Source organism: Dermacentor albipictus, chromosome 3, assembly GCF_038994185.2.
Source record: "Dermacentor albipictus isolate Rhodes 1998 colony chromosome 3, USDA_Dalb.pri_finalv2, whole genome shotgun sequence".
Lineage (NCBI taxonomy): Eukaryota > Metazoa > Arthropoda > Arachnida > Ixodida > Ixodidae > Dermacentor > Dermacentor albipictus.
In genome coordinates, this window is record NC_091823.1 from 139619361 (window position 1) to 139644211 (window position 24851).

The 24851-nt window shown below is 47.4% G+C and overlaps 1 protein-coding gene across 7 annotated transcripts in view; it reads left to right on the forward strand.

Moving 5' to 3' along the window:
- LOC135917712 (uncharacterized) overlaps window positions 1-24851 on the forward strand; it is a 147292-nt gene that overhangs the window by 86852 nt on the left and 35589 nt on the right. For 5 of the 7 annotated variants that reach the window (XM_065451273.2, XM_065451277.2, XM_065451274.2 and 2 more), the window contains 2 exons: window positions 6463-6640; window positions 12493-12608. In XM_065451273.2, coding sequence (XP_065307345.1) covers window positions 6463-6640; window positions 12493-12608 — 294 coding nt within the window. The remainder of the gene's footprint in view (window positions 1-6462; window positions 6641-12492; window positions 12609-24851) is intronic. The other 2 variants (XM_070536096.1, XM_065451278.2) reach the window with 2 other exon arrangements.

The window sequence follows — 24851 nt, forward strand, 5'->3', positions numbered from 1 at the left end:
GTTGTACTGCCTCGTTACAGGATCGATGTTTGTGGAGTGTGTATGGGAACAAATAATTTTAGAGTCCGCCATCTCGGCCATGGGGTCACACCAAGAGCCGCCACTTTGATTTTCAAAACCGAAACTATGGCGCCATTTCTTCCCATGATCACGTTCCCATATCACGTTCCACATCTATCCGCCATATTGGACCATTGCATCATCATCATTCGTACCTGAATTTGGTCGCCATCTTCTATTAGAGGTTTCAAAACTATGCCGCCAACTTTGATTATAACATCATAAACACATGATTCACTTACCACGTCATCACTTGCAGCAGAATTTTGACGCCCTCATGGATTATGACGTCACAGACACGTGACGCCAACAATCAAGAATTGGGTTGCCATTGATTCACTATGGGCCGCCTTCTTGGATTTATCAGTGACGTCATCATTTGGCTGCCATCTGTGATATATCAGTGACCTCACCAATGAATAACCAATTCTAAGTACTAATGACGTTACCAATCAATCACCAATCGGGTTATATCACTTTACTGTGAGGGTCGCCATCTTGAATTGCTCGAACTTTTCTCAATTTCACGCCCAAGGGAAGTGGTAGCAGACCCCAAGAAATCAATTTAGATTGGATTGTAAAACTTTATTTGTCATACAGATGTAGGGAAGGCGTTAAGCCTTCCCATCTAGGTGACGGCCAGGAGTCCTTGGACCCTAGCGGTGGTTTCGGCCAGTCGGACCGTCGTCAGTTGAATCTCCGGATCGGAGCTGAGTAATAAGGCCTCCCATCGTTTTAAATACTTTATTCTTCCCTCAGAGGGAGCCTGTGGGCATTCCCGCAGAATGTGATTAAGATTTGGTTTGGAATCGAGTTGGTTTGCAGGCCACGCCCAGTGGAGGCCTGGCTCTTGTTCAAGGATATATCAGCCGGAGGATATTTAACCCGCCCTAGTCTGTAGTGTTGTGTGATCTCTCTGTAACACACTAAGTGGTCCCGCCCCGTGAAGCCTTCGGCTAGCCCACCAGCTCGGAATGTAAGTCCTTGAGCTAATTCGTGGTCCGCCTCGTTCCCAGCGAGGGAGGCGTGCGCGGTTGCCCAGACTATTTCAATATTCCTGCTATCTCTGCAGGTCTGCAGGATTCTGTTCACCTCGGGAGAAATTCTGCCTCTAGCAAAGTTCAGCTTTAGAGTCGACCTTAGAGTCACTGACTATAATTTTGGCTGAAGTACTCGTAATTGCAAGTGCTATGGCAGATTCTTCTCCAATCTGAGAGCAATCCGTTGGAACTGTGCCACTGGCTATCAATCTAGTTTCAGCTCTCGCGACAGCTATGGCCATGCGGCCGCTGCCATAGTCTGCAGCATCAACTTAGAGCACGTCCTTGGAGTTTTGGAACGCTTCTCAAGAGCCTCGGTCCGTTTCTCTCTGCGTTCCTTGCGATGGATTGGGTGCATGTGTTGAGGTAGTGGTGCGATTATTAGTCGGTTCCACACGCTTCGCGGCAGGTTGACTTTGATGCCTTCTTGCCCCTCATAGTTTATGCCTAGCCTAGCTAGGATTTTCCTGCCCGTAGGGCTTCCCGCAAGTCTCTCATACTGCGAGATCCTCACTGCTTCAATATCTCCTCAAGAGTGTTGTGGAGCCCTAGAGCTAAAAGTTTTTCATTTACAGAGCGGATGGGAAGCCCCAGCGCCTGTCTGATATTGTCTTAACCTAACCTTCGCAGTGGAAGTCATTGAAGAAGGAGCGGAAGCAATACGAAGGGGTTTTTCCACTCCTTCATCCACCGAAGCTTTCATTTCTTGCGCTCTTTTGTGAAACAATTGCCTTAAATTGTATGGTGGCTATGTCAAAACGTGAACGCATCACAAGTCTTGACCCACAGTAGGCGCATCCTAGTAAACACAATTCTTTCACATCCGATCAAAACTGCTCTCTTCATCGGAAAATATACTCACTGTAGAGTTTACAACCACAAATTTTCTAGCTTCAATTATTTGTTGAATGGTAAACCGTGTACACGCCCCACTGTAAGCTTTCCGCATATGAGAGCACATGGTGAGTGTAAGAATTGTTGCCTGAATTTTCTGAGGTACAGTTGATCCGTTGATCCGCAGTTGATCCCAGCATAGTGCAGGATGTAGAAGTGATAGGTACGGTAATGGGCAGTGATCATAGGTTAGTGAGGCCTACGATTCACCTCAATTTGAAGAGAGAAAGAGCAAAACTGGTCAAGAAGAAACAGGTCAACCTAGAGGAGGTAAGGGTAAAAGCAGACAAATTCAGGCTCGCACTTGCAAACAAATACGCAGCCTTAGAACAGAGAGATGATGATGACATAGGGCTAATGAATGAAGGCGTAACTAGGTTGGCTTCATAGGCAGCACTTGAAGTGGGAGGCAAGTCACCAAGGCAACCAGTAAAGAAGCTCTCCCGAGTAACAAAGTACCCAATAAAGAAACGACAAAAAATGAAACTGTCCAACTCAAGATATCAGATAGTATTCGTGGAACTGTCAAAACTCAACAAGCCGACAATAAGTGATATTGGAAACTGTAACGTGAGAAAGACAGAAGCCGTAAAAATGGACGCAGCCTGAAATCAGTTATAAAGAAGCTTGGCTTACGACAAACCAAGACAAATGCACTAAAACATAAGCAGGGTAAAATAATCAGCAATCTCAAAGACACAGTAAAAGCTGCGGAAGAATTCTATACTGACTTGTACAATACCCAGAGGAGTCAGGATACCTGTATTAGAAACAGCAAAAAACAGGATACAGAAACTCCTCCTATAACCAGCGATGAGGTCAGAAGGGCGTTGCAAGCTATTGAAACGAGGAAAAGCAGCAGGAGAAGATGGATTAAGAGTCGATTTAATCCAAGATGGAGGAAACATAATGCTTGGAAAACTAGCGGCCCTTTATACGAAGTGTCTATCGACTGCAAGGTTCCGAGAAAACTGGAAAACTGCAAATATTATACTAATCTACAACAAAGGAAGACGTTAGAGAATTGATAGTATATAAAATATTTACCCCAAATAATCTCCAATTGAATAAGGGCAACACTGGACTTTAGTCAACCATGGGAACACGCTGGCTTCCGGAAGGGATAGTCTACAATGGATCACATCCATGTCATTAATCAGGTTCTTGAGAAATCCGCAGAGTATAATAAGCCTCTCTATAAGGCTTTCATAGATTACGAAAAAGGCATTTGGTTCAGTAGGGATACCAACAGTCATAGCGGCATTACTTATTAAAGGAGTACAGAACGCTTATGTAAATAACTTGGAAAACATCTACAGAGGTTCTACAGCTACCTTAATTCTATACAAAAAAGCAGCAAGATACCTATTAAGAAAGGGGTCAGTCAAGGAGATACAATCTCTCCAATGCTATTCACTGCGTCCTTGGAAGAAGTATTGAAGCAATTAAACTGGGAAGGCTTAGGAGTAAAGATCGACGGCGAATATCTCGGCAACCTTCGGTTACCCGATGACATTGTTATATTCAGCTGCAATGCAGACGAATTACAAATAATGATTGAGGACCTTAACAGAGAGAGTGTAAAAATGGTATTGAAGAATAATATGCAGAAGACAAAGGTAGTGAAGAATAGCCGGGCAAAGGAACAAGAGTTCAGGATCGCCAGTGGGCCTCTAGAGTCTGTGAAGGAGTACGTTTACCTAAGTCAATTTATCAGAGGGAACGCTCATCATTCATAGGAAATTCACAGAAGAATAAAAATGGGTTGATCGCATACCGCAGACACTGCCAGCTCCTGAATGGAAGCTTACCAGTATCATTGAAAAAGAAAGTGTACAATCAGAGCATTTTACCAGTGCTGACAGGTGGGGCAGTGACTTCGAGACTCACAAAAAAGCTTCAAACCAAATTAAGGACCACGCAAACAGCGATTCAACGAAGACTGCTATGCATAACGTTAAGAGATGAAAAGAGAACGATTTGGATGAGAGAGCAAATGGTGTAAGACGATGTTCCAATTCACACCAAGAGAAAAATAATGGAGCTGCGCAGGTCATGCAATGCGCAGGTTAGATAACCGTGGCCCCATCAGGGTTACAGAATGGGTACTAAGAGAAGCGAAACGCAATAGATGACGACAACACACTAAATCGAGCGATAAAACTACGAAATTCTCGGGCCCTAGTTGGGATCGGTTGGCGGAGGACAAGGGAAATAGGAGATCGCAGGGAGAGGCCTTCGTCCTACAGTGGAAAAAAAACAGGCTGATGATGATTTTGATGATGATCCATTGAGCAGCCTGGTAGAACATACAGGTGACGAAAGGTAATTGCTTTTCTCCGCAAATGCTTTTTGAGTAAGCGAAGCCAATTTCTAAAGGATGTGTTCTTTTGTCTTGCAAGCGCCAGATGTAATTTTAGGAGGCGGAAATACGTCATGGTTACCTTGCGTCATTTTATTTTCGCATGTGGGTCTCGGCGATCCGTCCAGCACCTTAAACAGAGCTAAACAGGCCTTTTAAGGACTTCGGCCTCCCTTGACACATCACGCCTGAAAACTATGCTTCATTAGAGTGGTCCTAAAATGTGTTCCATCGTCCATATTCACTGCTTTGCACTGCTTTTACAGCGCGCGTCCAAGAATTACGTACACAATGAATCGGTAACGGCAATGTTGCGTCATTGAGCACAAGTTTGCGTTTAGCGAGGCATGCGCTGTGGTTGAGGCTTTTTTTGAGCAGATTGCACAACGGCGACTCCGCATTTCGTCCTTTACACAATATATCCTAAGATGGCGCTTGCTGTCATCAGGAGGGATTTGGAGGTTGTTGACTCGAGCAGAATAGCTGTTGTCTGCTATCACTGCTATTCTAATAATTTATTTATTTACCCACAGGGTCATTCGGCATTAGATGGCGAGTCGGTTATAGCACAAATAGGAAGGAAATAAATCACAAGCTTATACACAATATTTGCTTATTATACAATGTTAGCTCAAAGTATGATAAATGCAGTAATAGGACATGATATATAAAACTAGCAATAAACAAGAAAAAAGGAAAGGACCACCAGCAGTTCGTACAAATACTTGCTATTATGCAGTGTTACCTTGTGATTTTCAAAAATTTCCGTTGTTGTTAATGGAAACAAAGTTAGAAGCAAGTTCATTCCAATCTTTGCATTCCAATCTCATTCCAATATATTTTTCACGGGTTTTTAACCACATTTGCTGCTTCCCTATCTATTAAAAAGATATTCAGAGAAAACCGTGACGACCGCGTTATCCCTTCAACATTCACTGTAAGTGAATAGAGATGTAAGCGCATGAGAAATGAAAAGGTAATTTTGGGTAAAAACAGCATTTTGCAGTTTTTTTCAAGGACACATCACCAAGGAAAGAACAAAGGGCCCAAATTTAGCCAGTAAAATGCATTGACGTAAGTTATGTGGAAATAGCGTGAAAATAAAGTGTCAATTCGCTAGTGCAAAAATCTAGGCGAAAGAACATTTTATCAAGCTTGTGCGAACTTTTTGATGGTGATAGTGCACAGCAAGTCCATTAAGGCGGCCGGTAGTGGCTTAAGCAGACGTCATGAATTTCGACAACCATTAGTACAAACCAACATAAAATGCTTTTATTGAAGGGCTACATTGCCTTGTGAATGAACGAAATGCTTTACTCAGAAAGTTTAAGAACTTATCGGGTGCCAAAACTGCCCAAATACAAGAGAAAAAAAAACTTTTTGGCGCAGCACTTATGTCAGCATCACTGAGTGTCCGACTAATAATTTTGGAACGAAATACATTTTTAGTCTACATTTCCCCAATTATTCACAACTTTTGGCAGAATCAATGATAACAAATTTGAACGGATACATTTATCATTCTTAACTGGTTTAAAGCAGATCACAAAACAGGCATCTATAATACTTATGACAGCTCGTTTCCCGCCATTCTATAGGTCTAAATGCGCCCACGTGTTCGGCCTAGTGTTTACCATTGCGGGTGATGGGATTCATGGCGTGGCAAACACACGATGTCCGCAATCTGAAAAAAAAAATGAAGCTTCGAAAGTTTGCACACAGTTCACCAACCTCGCATCCCTAATAAAAACTCACAGCTTCTCCCGAAAGGTGAAGCATCGATTGTGATAGCAAATTAGGGGACAGTAGCTTTATCGGCCGCATAAGTTTCTAAACAAAATTAACAAGCATGGTGTCAAGAGTGCGCAAGCAAACATGAAAGTATCTCAGTCAACTGCGAAAGCTCGCTGTCACAGCGCTGGATCTAGGAAGCACGGCAGCTGCCCAACTCCCATAACCTATTCAGCTCTTCATCAAGAACAAAATCAACAACAAGACACCAACTACACGTAAAGAACAAAATGATATTGCCATTGCAAGCATCTCAGCCTTGTAATCATCTCAGATGATTCTGATCAGTTTCTTTCATACGCTTTCTTTTGTCAGAACATGCACCGACCGAGCCACCATGACAAAACTTACCAGCAACGTTTCGACGAAGATGCATTTAGATGAGCTGTGGGACCGCTACCGGATATACCACTATGGTCAAGTGAGCGGAAGTATCTTATTCAGAGGATTAGTTCCTTTTATTTCTGCGACGTTAGCAGCGACGGGATTGCAGGTAAGTGTCGTAATCTCCTACAAATCCGGATATACTTTGAGTCGCACAAAGTTGTATAGAAACCCTCGTCACAGGCATTCGTTGATTGTACGCTAGACGGTAACGGAACTCCCGCTTTCACTACACAACCTGTGCAAAATGTAACGTATTTTTTTCCCACGGTAAGAGACAAGGTGTAGGTAGGCATCCGCTTCAAAAAAGAAAATGCAAGCTGTGTGTGACTAAACATTGCCTGTTCAAAAGTTTCGATGGGAAAACGCATGCACAAACATTACTCTGAATTTATCACAGCAAACGAGCCCTTAGATGCTGCGAAAACAGAATGTATGATGTAAATTATATAATGTGATTACCTCAATTACGACGCTCTATTATGTCTCGCACAGTTCAGAAACAGCGAATAGATTACAAGCATATATGTGTGTATATATATATATATATATATATATATATATATATATATATATATATATATATTAATGGCAATTAAGGTGGATGAAAAAACAACTTGCCGCAGGTGGGAACCGAACTCACAACCGAACCCACAAAGTTGTGGATAAAGATCGGGCCCCTTGGTTAACCCCCTTTCATTTCGTTTATATACATACATATATATATATATATATATATATATATATATATATATATATATATATATATATATATATATATATATATGAAGAATTGTGTGTTTGGTTGCGTTTCAACGGCTACAGAGTATTACGCATCGCTCGGGGCAGGATGCGTCTGCATATATCGCAAGTTTCTCGAATGTTATCGCGGGTTTTATCCGCGGTCTGGTTGTCGCTGAACCTTGCGTAATCTGACTGCTGTAGAACTTTCTGGAAGACACGCGGGCGTAAGCGATCATTCTGGAACTCACGATCACTCATGTATAAAAGCCGACGCTCTCGCTCCGCAGATAAGATTTTCCACGATCACCGACTGTGTTGGCAAGTATCGTTGTTCTTTGTGTATAGCCTATTTCTTAGGGCACAGGTTCGCCCAATATAACGTTAGTTTCGTCACTCACACCTTTGCTCATTTCTTCACGGCCGCTATTACGTGACGTCTGGTGGAGGTTCTAGTGCGTTTATGTACCGAACGCCCCCTCAAAGCCGTGATCCAAGCACGAACCACGAAGACAGCACGAACGTCGCGAAGGACTAGCGAGGAAGGTTTGGAACGACAGAAAGCTGAACTAGTTGGTAAGGATTCATTATGCGACTACTAGTTGCATAATGGATAATGGGTCCTTAGAACCTGCGACTATCGAGCTAGCCGCAGGCTCCAAGGACTGCCGCTAGAGCACGTACTGTTGCCTGAGACGACCAGAAAGATCGTTACCAAGCCAACAACCACAACGGCAGCAATCGCGCTACAACAACCGAGGGAGCCACCTACCTTCTCTGCGGCCTCATCGAAGGACCGGGAAACCTCGCTCGAGACTTTCGAGAAGATATAAGTCTTCAACAACTGGACCTATGAGGATAAGCTGCGCCACGTGTTCTTCCCATGTGAAGACACCACCAAGACGATTGAGAAGCCATCTTAACGACGTGGGACCTATTCCCACTCGGCTTCTTGCACACACATACTAGCGTCGCCGGCAAATAACGAGCCCAAGCTCTACTACAATAGCCATTATAGCTGCCGAGAGAGACCGTCGCAGTCTTCACGGAGGAGACAACCCGTCTTTTCCGAAACACGCAGATGGAATTGTCGGAGGAGAAAAGAGACCGCTTGCTGATGCGGGGCATCAAGCAAGTGCTTTTCGCCGGACATGTCCGCAACCCGTCCAAGACCGTAGCTGAGCTTGCGACACGAGTTATCGACAATTGAGAAAACTCTAGAAATGCGCACAAGGCAATCTGACCCCCATGTGCTCAAACCGCAGTGCGCCATCCAAGCACTCGGTTCCGACGACCACCAAGAGACCATCAGATCCAGTGTTCGCGAAGAACTGCTGAATATCTTGCATACGTCGCAAACCCAGGTGGCCTCAGTCTCTGACACGGTCGAAGAGTAACTACACAGCTCACTGGTAGGTTCCTCAGGCACAGCCCCAATCACCACAGCCCCAGACAGAAGCGAGGACTTACGCCATCGTCCACGGCCGCCGCTGCCAACACATCCGACCGTAGTCCAGCGTAGCGTTCCAAGTAAGACCGATGGTTTGCGCTTCCCCGGCAAATCGTCCGCTGTGCTATTACTGCGGAGAAGTGGGCCACGGAATCCTCACCGCGAAATGGGACTACGAGGGTTCCTTGTCAACTCTCCGCTCCCGCAGCAAGGTGAACGCCCTCGCAATATCGCCGACTACCTCGCCTCAACTAAGTGGACCCACGACGACAGTCCCGTTCACCGTCACAAGATCGCTAGCTGTCGCCGCAGCGCCGGGCATATAATGGACCAGCCCGGGGCCTCTCCATCAGCCCATATCCATAAAACCAAAAGCCGCAACTGATCCAGGTGTGCTTGCTGTTCGTCGAACCCGGCCACTCAGTGATGCATGGATTCATTGCCGCCTAGTTGAAAAAAGTTCAGGCTACATAGGAAGGCTCTCGAATCCGGAGAGCTGGAGGACACCTAATAATGCCGACTGGAATGTGCACGGCAAGAATTACCGTTCATGGTTGGAGCTACCCTGCCACCGGGGTTATCTTTCGACAGCGACCAAGAGACGTCACTCTCGGCATGGACTTTCTGAACCCACACGGCGCGATCATCGACCTGAATTCAAAGTCGATAATGGTAACCGAACATCAAGCGATGACGCCGGAGAGCGCTAGTAGTCACCATGCATTGTGTCCACTTAAGGACCAAGTTAGTATCACGCGTCGCTCCACCATTGCCATTTCCGTCGGCAGCGAAACACGCGCAGATGTAGAAGGCGTCATCGAGGGCGACCACCTTCTACAGCTCGACCGTAAAATTTGAATCGCAAGAGGGATCGCTCGACTGCACGGAGGGAAAGCGAAAGTGATGCTGACAAGCTTCAGCCAGGAATTCAAGCACATCAACAAGGGCACGACGACCCCATACAGCGAGTAAATAGCGGAAGCCTGCTATGCGTTGGTCCTCTACAATTCAGCCGCACCTTCCCAACGACTGTAGTTCCAGAACCAGACTTCGACATAAATCCATGTAGCCTCTTGAGTAAGCACTAACAGCTCAGGAGTCTCCTCTGACAATGCAAAGACTCCGTTTGGATGTCATCGAGGATTCCATATTTACCAGTCACAATGCATCGCATATTAACCGAAGAGAGCGCTCGGCCACTCTGCCAGAGCCCTTACCGAGTTTCGATGCGATAACGTGAACCTATAAGGCAACAAGTAAGCGAAATGCCGCGCGTCGACATCGTACAGCCGTCGGAAAGCCCGTGGGCATCTCTTGTAGTCTCGGTTAAGAAACGAAAGGAAGCCCACATTCCCTGATTGCGGCGCAGCTAAAAGACGCAGTGTGTCCAGAATTACGCGCAATAAAGAAGCCTGACTGCGTGCACTCAATGTACGGGACGTGTTTAGGCGTTAGAAAAACGTTGAGTCACTACATTGGTTGAATGCAATCGCATTTACGCCAACATTCACCTTGAGATGATTTCGGCCAGAGTAATGTAAGTTCTATAAAATCATTAATATTAAAGGGTGGGTAGGTTCTCAGTAATATGCATTCGAGTTTGAGCGAATGTATCCTTCCTTACGGCGGCCATTCGACCTAAGAAGCTGAGTTACCGAGCGCACTAACACCGGATCTGCACGCGTTTAGAGTGACCTTTACGTATTATCATGACAGTAAGCCGTGGTGTGTCTGCTGAGTGCATACCGTAATTGACCATTCGATGAGCCCATTATCCGGCTAGTGTCGAATTCCCTTTGTGTTCACGCAGCTTCAGAGGTAATAGTAAACACAGTTCCTACGTAAGTCTCCACGAAAAAAAAAGAATTGGGAGAGGGGTGCATCGTTACGAATTTACCGAATTAGGAGAGTGGAGAGCTGCCGCACAGCAATACTGTTTGTAGTCAATACATGCTTTCTTGCATGAATTCTAGAAATTTTTATACATTGTGTAGTGTAAAAGTACAAAGTGTGTAATACTTTGCCGTTGTAACACTACAGTGGCAAAGTATTACACACCTTGCACATTTACAATACAGTGGCAAAGTTAGGAAGAAATGGGCACCTCATAGAAATTAAAATGTCGGCATGACAGTTTCTATATTTGTGGTTCCTGCATAGATTATAGTGGTATATTATAACAAAACCTTTTATAGTGCATAAAAACAAGCCAACAAAGACACCGAGTAGAGCATAGGGGAAATTAATTGTACACACTTATTGAATTATAGAAATGATAAACTAATGAGAAAAAAAGTGCTTGAAAAGACAAGTTGCCCCATGCGGGGAACAATCCCACGTCTTCGCATTACGCGGGCGGTACTCTTAACAACTGAGCTACCCCACGCCGTTTTCCCCCCGACTTTCTAGCGTATTTATTGTTTTACTACTAGAACTAACCCTGTGAGTGTTAGCCAGCACCACCATAGGCAAACCTTGGCGGTAGATGCGGAACACTCTACCGCAGGCGTCACAGGTACCTGATCTTTTCGGAGGAAGGCCGCTCGTCAATAAATCCACTCATGCTCCCTGAAGGCATCAATAAGGGTCATAACGAGGGTATCCCATCCGGCGATCTTGATACCTTCAGATGGCATATGTGGCTTTATTGGCTAACTGCCCGCATCCAAAAAGATCGCTTACTAATGACGTCTGAAGCAGAATGAATGTTCCACATCCGCCGCCAAGGCTTGTGAATGGTGGCAGTGGCTAACACTCCCAGGGTTAGACGTAATAGTTCTGTGTAAACCCGAAAGTTGGATATAAGTAATTAGTAGAGGGAAAATGAGACATCAATGCAAACGTAGCTAATTACTACAAAAATCTTTGTAGCTCATAGCCACATTTGGGTGGACGTCTCATGTTCCCTTTATAACTCCCAGGGTTATTTCTAGTAGCAAAATACAAATACCCCCGAATGTGCATTAGAGAAGGGCGCCGCGATAGCTGAATTTGTAAGGGCATCTCGCGCGTAATGCGAAGACATGGTATCGTACTCCACCTGCGGCATCTTGTTTTTCATGCACTTGTTTTCATTACTTTATCATTCCTGTAATTTATGTAGTAAGTGCAAGTGATTTCCACAAGATCGTCCTCGGTTTTTTTGGTTGGCTTCTTATGCTATGACTAATGAAAATCGGGTCTCTCCGTTAACCCTCTTTGTTCTCTTCCATTTACAGTAAAGACATACAGAATATATTTTACAAATGCAGACCAAAACGGTTACCAAGAGTCCGATAACGTAAAAGTAGGCCAATCTGTTTTTCTTCCAGTCTTCCGGCGTCAAATGTACGCAATCAACGTCGGAGCATTAGGGGGTAGCCAGCAGCGTTTTTCGAAAAGCCAAATCAAACGCTTAAATAAAAAATTAAATTATGGCGGTTTACGTGCCGAAACTACGACCTGATTATGAGGCATGCCGTAGTGAGGGACTTCGGAGATGTCCACCTGGGATTCTTCAACGTGCACCTAAATCCTAAGTACCACGGGTGTTTTCGCATTTCGTCCCCATCAAAATGCGGCCGCCGTGGCCGGGTTTCGATCGCTGGATCTCGTGCTGAGTAAAACAAACGCTCTTCTCATTTATAGCATGTCGCTTATGTTAGCTTGTAAAGCGACTAGCACTGCCTACATTGGGCGGTTTTTCTTTCAGACTGGCTGACAACGGGAGAGCAGCATTATGGGTACGTTTGTCGTTTTGAATTATTGCTGCGATCTCTTTTTCCTTGCAGATGATCACCAAGATAATGAATGATAAAAGACACTCTAAACTACGGCCGAGCTATACCATTCTCCACAATTGGCTGCTTTATCCAGGAGACGCTCGGTACATTGGAATGGCATTGTCGTGAGTCCAGTATTTAAAAATATAGTCCCATTTATAATTTTAGCCAGAACCCAAACGCTCTCACTCCTGCTAAGTCATGCCGCGCATTTAGATTGAATTATCGTGGCACTGTCGGGTAAATCACTCAGCCGGCTATTCTATAAAGTGTAAACGCATCAGAAGGGCATTTTTAGATATCCAAAAATGAATATTATTGCCGTCAACTAGTGGCGCGATGGGCACGACACATCCGAGGCACCTTAACTGGCCACGTTGTACAAAGTAACGAATGTTATCTGTGCGAACTTGAAGACTAATGGGACTGGGCTTTCATCCTCACTACTACTGGTAACAAGAAACCTAAATTTCATTATTGTACATCTGCAACAATAAAATTAATATAAAAGAATATTAAGTTTAGATAAATGAAGATTGCGCGAACGACGCAATCAATAGTGCATAAGAATGAAAGGGTTAGGCTGTATCCAGGGTGTAGCGCCTGAGAGATAATGGGAGTGATTTACAGGGTGCGTAAGAACTAGGGCACAGAAATGACGTAACCGACTAAAAAAAGACGTAGTTTCGCCCGAAATACTAACCATCAATTGTCATATCAAATTAGTAGAATGCTTTCCGAGCTAAGGACAGTAGCTTTATCGGCCGTGTAAGCAAAGATGAACACATCTCACTCAATTAGATGTGTTTTCGCTGTCAAAACGCTGGAGTGAGGAATCACGGCAGCAGCAGCGAGAAAAGTGACCTTCCCGCTGGCCCGCTTCAATGCGAACTAAGCGGAGAAAACACAGTGCATCTGAATCTATCAGCAGCCTGGCCCCGTCGCAGATAGCTTTCAAGATAGCACCTCCGCGACTGTACGATACGCAGCAGTCGTCGGTGAAGAACACCCTCCCTCCAGTCCTTCCCCTACCCACGGTGCCTTGCGCGCGGTCGGAGATGATGCGCTTCCTCCCCACTTTCTTCCCTGGCGCGGACGATATTGTCTCACCATCGTTGGCTCGAACTCGCATGCTTTCACTCGCATATAAAGCATACGACGCCCAGGGATGGTGTTATCGCCCTTGGACTTTATACGCAACCTCATGGCGACGCTGACCGCGGAAATCCGTTTGGAGTGTCCATATAATTGAGAGACAAGGCGCAGTTTTGCCCGATAGACGAAACATCAACTGCGATAGGAAATTAGTAGAGAGCTTTACCAAATAAGGATAGTAGTCATGTCGACCTTGTAAACTTTAAACATTCCATGTCCGCTAAACTAGCTATCAAAACGCTGGAATGAGCGCGTCAGGATTGAACGAAGTGACCATAGTGCTCCCTCTCGCTTAAACTTGAACTAAACGGCGAGAACACAGCGCACAAGAAGCCATTGACCCCTCGGTGAACGCAGAAACGCAGACGCCTAAAGTCTGTCACCGGTGTACATTCCTCTCAAGATAGGACTAGCGTGGTACGCGCTGCCACGCGTGGCTCCACCATACGCAGCAGCCACCGTAGTAGGACGCCCCTGCCTATCCTCACCCCGGTGCCTTGCGTTAGACAGAAGACGGCGCGCTTCATCCCCGCTTTCCTCCCTTGCACGTGCGAGATGGAGGCGCTATAGGCGACTCCCCGGTCAGTGAGGTAGAATGCGACGTTGCGAAGCTTGTGCATATCATTCCACCGGTTAGCCTCACTCACGTTGTCGTAATTATCCAGCCAGTCGTCAACATCGTCACTACGAAGGCCAGCGGACATGGTGGGATGGCGCTGCCGCGTGCTGACGGTCTATGAAGGAGCGGCTGGTGGGGCAGAGACGGTGACGCCGGAGGCTCCTGCAGGATCTTCTTGTGATATCCTGGCGGAAAGGCGGAGCAAGCGGTGACCTGAATGAAGCTCCAGGGAAACTGGAATGCGTAGAGGACCAAGGGATCGAGAGCAGCGTCCACCACTTGCGAGACAGCTGTTAAACCTCAACGGTGTATTCCGCAGTTCGCGCTTTGAAAGCGATGACGCTGGCCATGTTCATGAATATATACAGATGAAGAAGGTGAAGAGGTAATACAATGCTCACCATATATATATAATATATATATTGCGAGCATTGTAATATATATATATATATATATATATATATATATATATATATATATATATATATATATATATATATATATATATATCGGTACGCTTCATAAGTCATATATATATATCGGTACGCTTCATGCAGATGTGTATACATTATTTACAACAGAGACATGAACAAGATGGCTGTCGAGCCCGATTCCGCCTCAACAAGTGAAATTGTCGTCTTCTGACTGGCGCCACTCTTGGTTGCGTCTTAACATGACTTCACCTGTAAAATTGCCCGCTCGGCGCCAACTACGAGGGAAATGAACTCGCTGTAAAGTAAGGCTGCAGCAGGGACACATACACAACATCCGTGGGCACACACAAATCCACCGAGGCGATATCGTATTTTACATCGCCAAGCAGACGCAATATTATAAAGGGCTATCTGTAGCGCGGCAGCAACTTATCCGGCTAGTAGACGCGACGACATAGCGTCCATAGGAAGACTACGTATCCAGGAGGAAATCGAACGTCGCGATGTGGGCTGTCGTACCGGATCTTCTGCGCCGCGTGGGAGTCAGTAAGCCGGGAGTCGACAATCTGGAGTGCCGTGTGAGCCCGGGCGAAGATGTCTTGAGCATATTTGGTGGGAGTCTTCATCGAGAAAGAAGCAGTGTGTCAAAGGTCAAAGAAGGGTGGCGACCGAACAGAAGGTAAACAAGTGAAAAGCCAGCGTCCTCGTGATGGCATGAATTATAGGCGAGGGTCACGAAGGGTATCGTGTTGTCCCAATCGCTGTGGTCGTCAGAAACGTACATAGACATTTCTGTCGACGTGCGATGGAGCACCTCGGTCATTCCGTTTGTGTGCGGATGGTAGGTGGTGGCTCCGCTTTGTGCTAGGCTTGTGCGCGGCAGAACAGGAGCGAAGTATGTCTTAACTACTCGGGACAAGACGGTGCGGCCGCGATCAGTGAGGAGCTGCCGTGGTGCGCCGTGATGGAGGATAGCATCATGTAAAAAGAAATCTGCCACCTCAGTTGCACAGCTTGTGTGCAAAGCTCCCGTCATCGCGTACCGAGTCGCAGATTAAGGCAAGGCAATGGCCCACTTATTCTTCGATTTCGACGTCGAAAAAGACCTGAGAAGATCGAGACCGATGCAAAGTAGTGATGCAAGGAGTGAAAGGAGAGACCGATTCGCGTGCCTACAGTCGTAGGCACGCGAATCGCCGAGGTGGCTCGCAGTAGGCATGTCATGCAACTCCTCAAGAACTGATACTACGTACAACGAGTACAAAGCACAACGACTACAAATTCTGGTCGTTCAAAGCATAAGCTGCGGCGGTAGAGAACGTCGTCGCGGAGCATGAACATGCGCAACGTGAGCTTCAAATGTCCGGATTTGAGACGACCGATGATAACATGTAAGCAATCATCAAGGCTTTGTTCAGGGCGGATGTAATGTAGATCATAAATGACCAGGATGTAGGAGTCGGTGTCATGCGCATAATGCTCAGAGCGGTCGACAAGATGGCGGGAGAGGCAGTCGGTGCCCTGCATAAAACAGCAAATGAATATTTTTGGGGCCGTAGCCCCCATCTCACCAATCATCCAGAGGGCTTTATGTGCGGAGAACCAGCACAAGGCGTGGTTATCAGTACGGAGGGATGTGCAGCCGTACAAGTAGGGGCGCAATGTGGCAACTGCTCCAACTAAAGCCACGCACTCCCGTTCGGTAATTGAAAAATTCTTCTCGGCGGGTGACGCGAGGCGGCTGGTGTATGCAATTACGCGTTCTGCGTTACGCTGCCATTGAACAAGTACAGCCCCAATTCTGTGGCCACTGGCCACATAATTCAGTGTGAAATTTAGTGGCGCTGGATGGATCATAATAAGCCAGCGATGGGGAAGGTGTAAGCAAGCATCCGAGGGCGGAGAAGGCTTTGCTATGAGCAAGGCCCCATGCAAAAGCAACATCCTTCTTAAGCAAGTCGGTGAGTGGGCGAGCGGTTTCAGCCGAACTCCTTATAAAACGACGGAAATAAGAGCAGAGCCCAACAAAGCTTCTTACGTCTGCAGCATAAGACGGAACAGGAAAGTTCTGGACAGCGCGAATCTTGTCAAGGCTGGGAGCGGCGCTGCTGAGATGGCCGAGAACGGTAATTTGACGACGTCCAAAGTACCGTTTGGATGACTTGAATTGCAGGCTGGCGCGTCGGAAAACAGCAAGAATAGCTGATAGACGCGTTAGGTGGCTCGTGAAAGTTCGTGAAAAAAGTATGACATCGCTAAAAAACACGAAAACGTGGACCATCTATAGCTGCGAAGTAAGGCGTCCATCATTCTTTCCAAGGCTACCGAGGCATTACAGAGGCTGGATGGCATGTCTTGAATTGTTAGAGGCTGTCAGATATTACGAAGGACGTTTTTTCGCGGTCCATGTCATCTATTGAAATTTGCTAATAGCCTCATCGGAGGTTTATAGATCAAAAGTACTTGGCTCCCTACAAGCAGTTCAAGGCGTCACCAATACGCGACAACGGGTAGAAATCCTTGCGTGTGATATTGTTGAGGCATCTGTTATCCACACAATATCACCAAAAGTCGTCCTTCTTCCCCACAAGGACAACAGGAGACGTCCACGGACAGCACGATGGCTCGATAACATCTTTAGTCAACATCTTATCGTCTTCTCGACGTATCAATTAACGTTCAGCATGGGAAACATGGTACGGCCGGCGGCGTATCGCATTGGTGTCTCCGGCGTAAGCCCGTTGGTTGACCAACGATGTGAGGGATAAAAGGTGGCCGTAAAGGTAAAAAATCTCGCGGTAAGTTTCCAAAAGTGGTGGAAGTCACGGCGGAGGTCACCGCTTGTGCCAAAAGATCAGGTGTAATGACCTTGCTAAGTTTGTCTGTCAGAGTCGGTCATCCGGAGGTTCGTACAGAGAGCGACAGAATTGTGCCGTCAAGAGCCAATATGTAGCAATGTTTCACTGGCGAGATGTCGCCCAAGGACCTGCCTCTGGGAAGAATTTATGTGGAGCAGGTAAAATTAAGGAGAGGGAGTGAGCACGGTATGGTGAACGTTTAAAGTTCCTTCAAGACCAATGTCAGCGCAGGGACATAGTACATAGACGCCGTCAAGAACAGATGGGCACGACAGTACAGTGACGTGCGTAGTGGTTTGACGCGACGGGCTCAAGCGTGGTTGTGTGACTGGTAAACTATAGCAGCCATGAGGCAGTTCAAGCTGAATGACACTAGAAGCGAAATCAAACAAGGCTGAATTGGACGATAAGAAAGTATAAGCCGAGTTTAACTTCGGTAGGGCATTCTTCCAAAACCGCAAACGAAACAGTCGTTAGGCGCACAGCGATTATAATGCGAGGGGTTCACATACTAAGCATGGTAGGCATTCCTCCGTCGGCGACGGGGAGGGTGCGTGATCGAGCGGGCGCGAGAACTTTGTTCATGTATCGGCGCAATTGGGTACTCCTCGAAGATACGTGGTGGGCCATTGTCAACAAGTGTTGGGACGCTGACGCCATTGACTAAAACGTCCATCGAGTTCTGTTTGGTGGACAAAGCGATCACATGGTTTTGCCGTCGAGTCCTCATGCCGTGTTACCAGCGGAAGCTCCATCGCTTAATTTTCCAGAGACGGGCTAGGGGCTGCATCGGGAACGGCGGGTGACAAGCCTGCGGTTATAGGGACGATGGTCGCCTAGCTCGTGGTGAGCAGGACTGGTGATGTGGGGATGACGACGAGGAGCTGTTCTAAGGAGCACGAGCGTCATTTTTTGGCTGTTGCGGTGCCAATGGAGGCTGGCAACGACTCTACCTCTGTTCGGGATGAAAATAACTGTTGAATGGTGGTCCCAGAGTGGATGAGACAGTAGGGTTGGTACAATGGCGAGCAACGTGCGTTCTAAAAATAGTTACACCATTCGGGGTGTATATTTGCCGCACAAAAATAATCGTCATCTGTCTTGCTTGAGGTTCTCAAAAACACCGCACTCGTTACTTTCCTGTCGAGAATGCCCTGTCATGGTGATCACGCGCATGTCATTCGTAACTTGGATGTACCGAGGCCGCAGCGTTAGAAAAAGAAAATGCGGGCAAGAAAGGAGGCGATTATTGTTGTGTGGCAAATATACGCCCCAAAGTATGCAACTGTTTTTAGAGTGTGAGCGAGACGCCCAAAGGCGAAACAGATTGGCTGTGCGTTTACGGCTCGCCACTCGGTTGGATTTCGGTAGCTTGTGAGATACCGCGGACCAGTCGATGGACCTGCAGCATGAGACAGCTGGCAAGCGGCAACGGCTCATATATAATAAACTCCAAAACTATTGAGTTCTTCGCGGACTATTTCCTGCACAAAGGGTGTTGTAGGACAGTTATTGGGCTCACTGGGACGGAAAAAAGGGCTGTAGGTGACTTCAAGTTCTCGCCGCACTATACGTGTCAGGTCATCTGATTATGATGGTCGCGGCACTCCTAGACTGTCGTCGCAAGATGTTGTCGCAGCTGTGTTCGGCAGACGTGCGAACGGCGATGCAAGGCGTACGCACTCTTGGCGTACGCAAAGCGTTCACACCCTTTTATGTCCTGAACTGTTTCGCAATTTTTACACATGAGCAGGGCGAAAGCGTCATCAGCGATTCCCGTCGCTACGTGCCCACGCTTGTCTGACTCTGCCATATCACTGTCGGCCTTAAGACACAGATTCAGCGCATACTGAATGTGACAGACGCATGATTCTGTGGATGTCTGAGCGCGGTTCGCTAATTCTTTCTTAGCGATGCTCTTGCGCACGCCGTGTCTGCCGATCAAGTCCCTCAGCTTCTGTTCGCACGTGTCTTTAAGATCTTCATCGTGGTTGTCATACCACGCCTTCGCCCTGCCTTGTAGCTAGAAGACCAAGTTAGCCAACATACTCATCGGATACCATTAGCTGTGGGCTCATACGCTCGTACGTGGCAATCCAGTTCTACATGTCGAGGCGGTCAGTGCCGCAGAACGTTCCTGGATCCCGCGGCTGAACCAGCTTCGGGTTTTTGGCGTTGATGTGGGCCCAACCATATCTTGTCCTGATTCGTCTGTCATGTTCTCCATTCCGAGCTGGCGACCATAGTGGAGCTACGTTGTTTCTTGTGGCTACTCCGCACCTCTCACCGATTTCGTACGTTGCAGAAATCACCCATACAGATGTGTGACCCGATGCATAACCAAGGTGGCTGTCGAGATCATGTCCACCAATGCACGTCAAATCGTCGTCTTCTGACTGGCGGCACTCTTGGCTGCGCGGTTGCGCCGGGAACAATATATATATATATATATATATATATATATATATATATATATATATATATATATATTTTCATATATTTATATATGTTTTATGTCCACCGCAGGACGAAGGCCTCTCCCTGCGATCTCCAATTATCCTGTCCTGCGCCAACCGGCTCAGACTAGACCCGGCGAATTTCTCAATTTCGTCACTCAAGCAAGTCTTCCGTCGTTCTCGACTACGTTTCCCTTCTCTTGGTGCCCATTCTGTCCCCCTAATACTCCAGCGGTTATCTAATCGGTGCATTACATGACCTGCCCAGCTCCATTTTTTATGCGAAGCATATTACTAGAGCTCAACCCAGCTCCTCAGGCGCGGCGGTGTCGCCCTCAATACCACGTGACACCATGACGTCACGACAGAGGAGAAACGGGGCTCCAACTCGCGCTGTCGCTCGTGGGGTCGCGGCGGTATATAAGCAGCTGCGCTTGCCTCTGCTAGACACTCACGAGGTGAGATGCCTCCTGTAGACAGAGCTGCTCGTTGGAATGAGAAGCGAAGGTTGCGGCGTGCTACAGAGACTGTTTCTAGGTGGCTTTGCTACGGCGCAGCGACCACGCGCCCCGCATCGGACGCGGTGAGCGTCGAGCAACGCAGCGTTCGGCGCGACAAGGAAATGTGCGCCTGAGCAAGCGCCGCACGCCTGAGCCGACGCCGACGACACCGGCTTTTCTGCGACACGAGCTCCTTAACGCTGTCGCGTTAACATAAAGGCTAGTATGCTTCGCATCCTTGGCTTAACCTTAGCTAAGCCACAGCCATTTTTTTCTCTTGTCAATTAGAATATCGTATGTACCCATTTGCTCTTTGATCCAAACCGCTCTCTTTCTGTCCCCTATTTAGTTCCATCGCTCTTTGCGAGGTCCTTAACTCGTTATCAAGCTTCTTTTCTCTCGCAAAGTCTCTGCCCCATATGTCAGTACTGGAAGAATGCACTGATTGTACACTTTCCTTTCAACGATAATGGTAAGCTCCCAGCTAACATTGTCTGCCGTATGCGATCAAACCCATTTTTTATAATTCATGCATTTCTTTCTCATGATCAGGATTCCCTGTGATTATTTGACTTACCCTGTGAAGCACGAACGTCTCTTCAACGTCTATAATTGAGCCAAACGCCCACGTGTTGCACTCCCGTACATGTTACGTCTTGCGTACGTGTAGTTTTTGTACGAAAAAGCCTGATAGTTTAGCGGTGTCGCCAGCGTGTGGCACCGCAACCAAGAACATCATCTCACGACGTGGACGGCCTTCAAAACTAACGTGAAGGACGTATTCTGGCATCCCACCGTTCGCAAGCTTCGTACCGAGCAACGTTTCCGTGGTTGTGCGCTACAGTGCGGGGAGACGTTTACCAATTATATAGAAGATGTTGTCGACCTCTATAACTGTGTCGACGTCACAATGTCTGATGTCGGTAAGGTCCGCCACATCTTAAAATTCATTGAAGACGACCAATTCTAGATACTGCTGGCGAAAAATCTGGCAACAGTCTCTGAACTCGATAGTCTCTGTCAAAGCTTCGACGAACTACGCAAACAACGCATAGCCACCTGCCAAACTGCTCCTCAGGACACTTCAATGTCGAGCTTGGCTGTTGCATAACACTTCGCTGCTACTATAGATCAAGTAGTTCTGTAGTTCTTCTATGAGGAGGTGGCTCGTCAGCCGTCTCTGATTCACCTTAAACACTGCCAGTCGAGTGCTCCATTGGCTCCCGCTCTCCAATCTGGGATCAAAGAGCAGGCAGCCATTACCACATCGCGTCCTGTCCTGCAGGCTCCAACTGCCGCTCCTCTGACGTGCGCCGAAGTCGCCACGAGGTCTGTTACACAGACCTACAGTCCCCTTCACCCGCTTTTGGCCCTTCCCGTATCCCCTCCAGTCCGGCCACTGGTGCAGTATGCACGACCTCAAGACCATTTCACGGAGGACAATCCTTCAATTGGATTTTATTCTGGACACGTGGCTTGTCACAGTTGGCTCCTTACGCCAAACGTTCCCCACAATGTGCGCCTATGTGCGCCACGTTTCAAACACCGCCGCAACTATTCAGAAACCTTTCAATCTCATCCTGCCGTCGAGACCGCATTCTCCGTTCGCCATTCACCTTCTCCGCGCCGCCGCTCCCTTTCCACCGTGCGACTTCGATGGAGCCCTCTGCGCCAGGTAAACTAAATATCGAAGTTCAAGAGGAGAGAACTGTGGTGTCAGCGAAATGTATAAGGCTTCACACTTCCCCGAAAAATATTATTGAAGTGGGAATGGAAGGAACATTGATACTAGCACTTGTCGAGACTGGCACTGCACTTTCAGCGATAGATGCCCGTATTTGCCGCAAGATAGGAAAAGTGATGACGCCTTTTCTTGACTGTCCCTTTAGACTGCCAGCACGCAGCACGTCGAGCCATCCGCGGCCTGCACCGCTTGTGTCGAATTCATCCTGTTGCCATCATGCTCACAAGACGTCATATTAGGCTAGGACTTCCTATCCACACAGCATGCGATCACTGACTGCGCCCGCGCCAAGATCGAGATGTTTCAGTATTCGACCGGTATTACCACTCACCACAAGGACCCTTGTCGCAAGATCGCGATTTCTGAAGACACCACTATTCCTGCCTGGTCTTCCGCTGTTGTCAGTATCTCTTGTGACTTTGTAGAAGTGGGCACAGCACGCGTCGCTCCAGTTGAACTCTTAGTTCGGTGCCGTCAACTACCACTGCCGTTCGCCATCCTTGAATTCAAAACTGACGCCTCTGTCATGCACGTGTCAAACGCATCCACCGACCCAATTACTGTACGCCACCGCGAAAGCCTCCGCAGAACAGAGCCACTGGCCTCATCTTCATTATTTGACACGATGAACGACTCCACTTATCTTGCCGCTCTCGAGGCATCGCCTCCTCAGTCACTGCCGCGTTCTTTTACGCCAGTTATTGCTAGTGACCTTACGATGCCGCAGCGTGACAAACTGCTTCACGTGCTCCAAAGCTTCTCTTCCTCTTTTCACTGCCCAGCAACATCACTCGGCCCCACAATGACTGTTTCGTACACCATCGACACTGGGAGCCATGCACCCATCCGACAGCGTCCCTCCCGAGTATCGGCGACTGAAAGACGCGTTATCATTGGCCAGGTGACCGATATGTTCAAACGTGGTGTCATCCAGCCTTCTAGTAGTCATCGGGCATTACCAGTCATCCTAGTTAAAAGAAAGATGGTACCATAAGATTTTGTGTTCATTATCGAAGGCATAAGATTACCCGAAAGGATCTATAGCCATTGCAACGTATCGACTACGCACTTGACTGTTTGCAAGGAAGGGAGCTTTTCTCCTCCTTGGATCTCCGCTGTGGCTACTGGCAGGTGTCCATGGCTGACGCTGACTGTTGCAAAACCACGTTTGTAACAGCAGACGGCTTGTATCAATTCACTCTAATGCCGTTCGGTCTGTGCAATGCACACGCGACCTTTGAATACATGATGGACGGCATCCTGCGTGGCCTGAAGTGGCATGCTTGTCCCTGCTACTTCGACGACGTTGTCGTCTACTCCCATGATATTCCGAGCCATCATCTCTTTACATCTAGTTTTGACCTGTCTCTCGAATGCTAGTCTCCAGCTTAACTTAAAGAAGTGCCGATTTGCAGCACGAAAGCTGACTATATTGGGTCACGTTTTCTCCAAAGAAGGCATTCTTTCTTATTCTGCTAAACTGCGCGCCATATCCGAATTTCTGAAGCCTACCAACTTGAAGCACTACGCAGCTTTATTGGTCTAGGCTCCTATTTTCGACGTTTCGTTCGCAATTTCCCTACTGTGATCGCACCACTACCCCAACTTCTCCAAGGCGACAATAAACTTTCTACTTGGTCAGAAGCCTCTGATGATGTCTTTAGGACTCTTCGTCACCTACTCACGTCTCCGCCAATCTTGCGTTATTTTGATCCAAGCGCGCCTGCAGAAATTTACCCTGACGCCAGTGGTGTCGGCCTTGGTGGCGTGCTAGCCCAGCGTAAGGATAATAATGCCGAATACGGGGTCGCTTAGGCCAGTAACTCCCTCACAAAACCTGTGGCCAATTACTCAGTAACAGAAAGAGTGCCTGGCTATCGTATTGGCACTTCAGAAATTTCGCACGTATCTGTACGGTCAACCCTTTGACGTGGTGACGGATCGTCACGCTCTTTGCTGGTTGTCTAACCTCAAAGACCCCTGGGGCCGCCTCGCTTGGCGGGCCCTGCGAATCTAGGAATAATATATCAGTGTCGTCTATCACTCCAGACGCAGACACTCTGACGCCGATGCCCTCTCGCGCTTCCCAGTTACTTAAGACAGCAGTATTTCTACCTGCAGAGATGATATCTCACTACTTGACATCCTGAATATGGCCTCGGAGCAGCGGAAAGACCAAGGGATCGTCCTGATTTTTTATTTTTGTCAAACACTCCGGCAGCTTTGCCACTTGGAATGTTACGCCGAAGGGCTTAGCATTTAACCATCCGCGACGGACTTTTATACCACCGCAACTCCCACAATAACACCCGTACATGGCTCTTAGTGGTGTCCCGCCACCTTCGACAAGATATATGCTCCGCTTTTCACTCTGACCCACAGTGTGGTCACGGCGGAGTGTCAAAAAGATACACATGGCTTCGGCTAGGAAACACAAATAAGTATGCGCCAGCATTGTCTACCAACGCCGCAAATGTGTCCCGCATCTGTCGCCCGTATCTCTCAAGCCACTTCCCTGCCAAGCTCAGCCATTTCACCGTGCCGGCATTGATTTATACCGGACTCTTCCATCTAGCTGCGCTGGGAACCGATGGATTCTTGT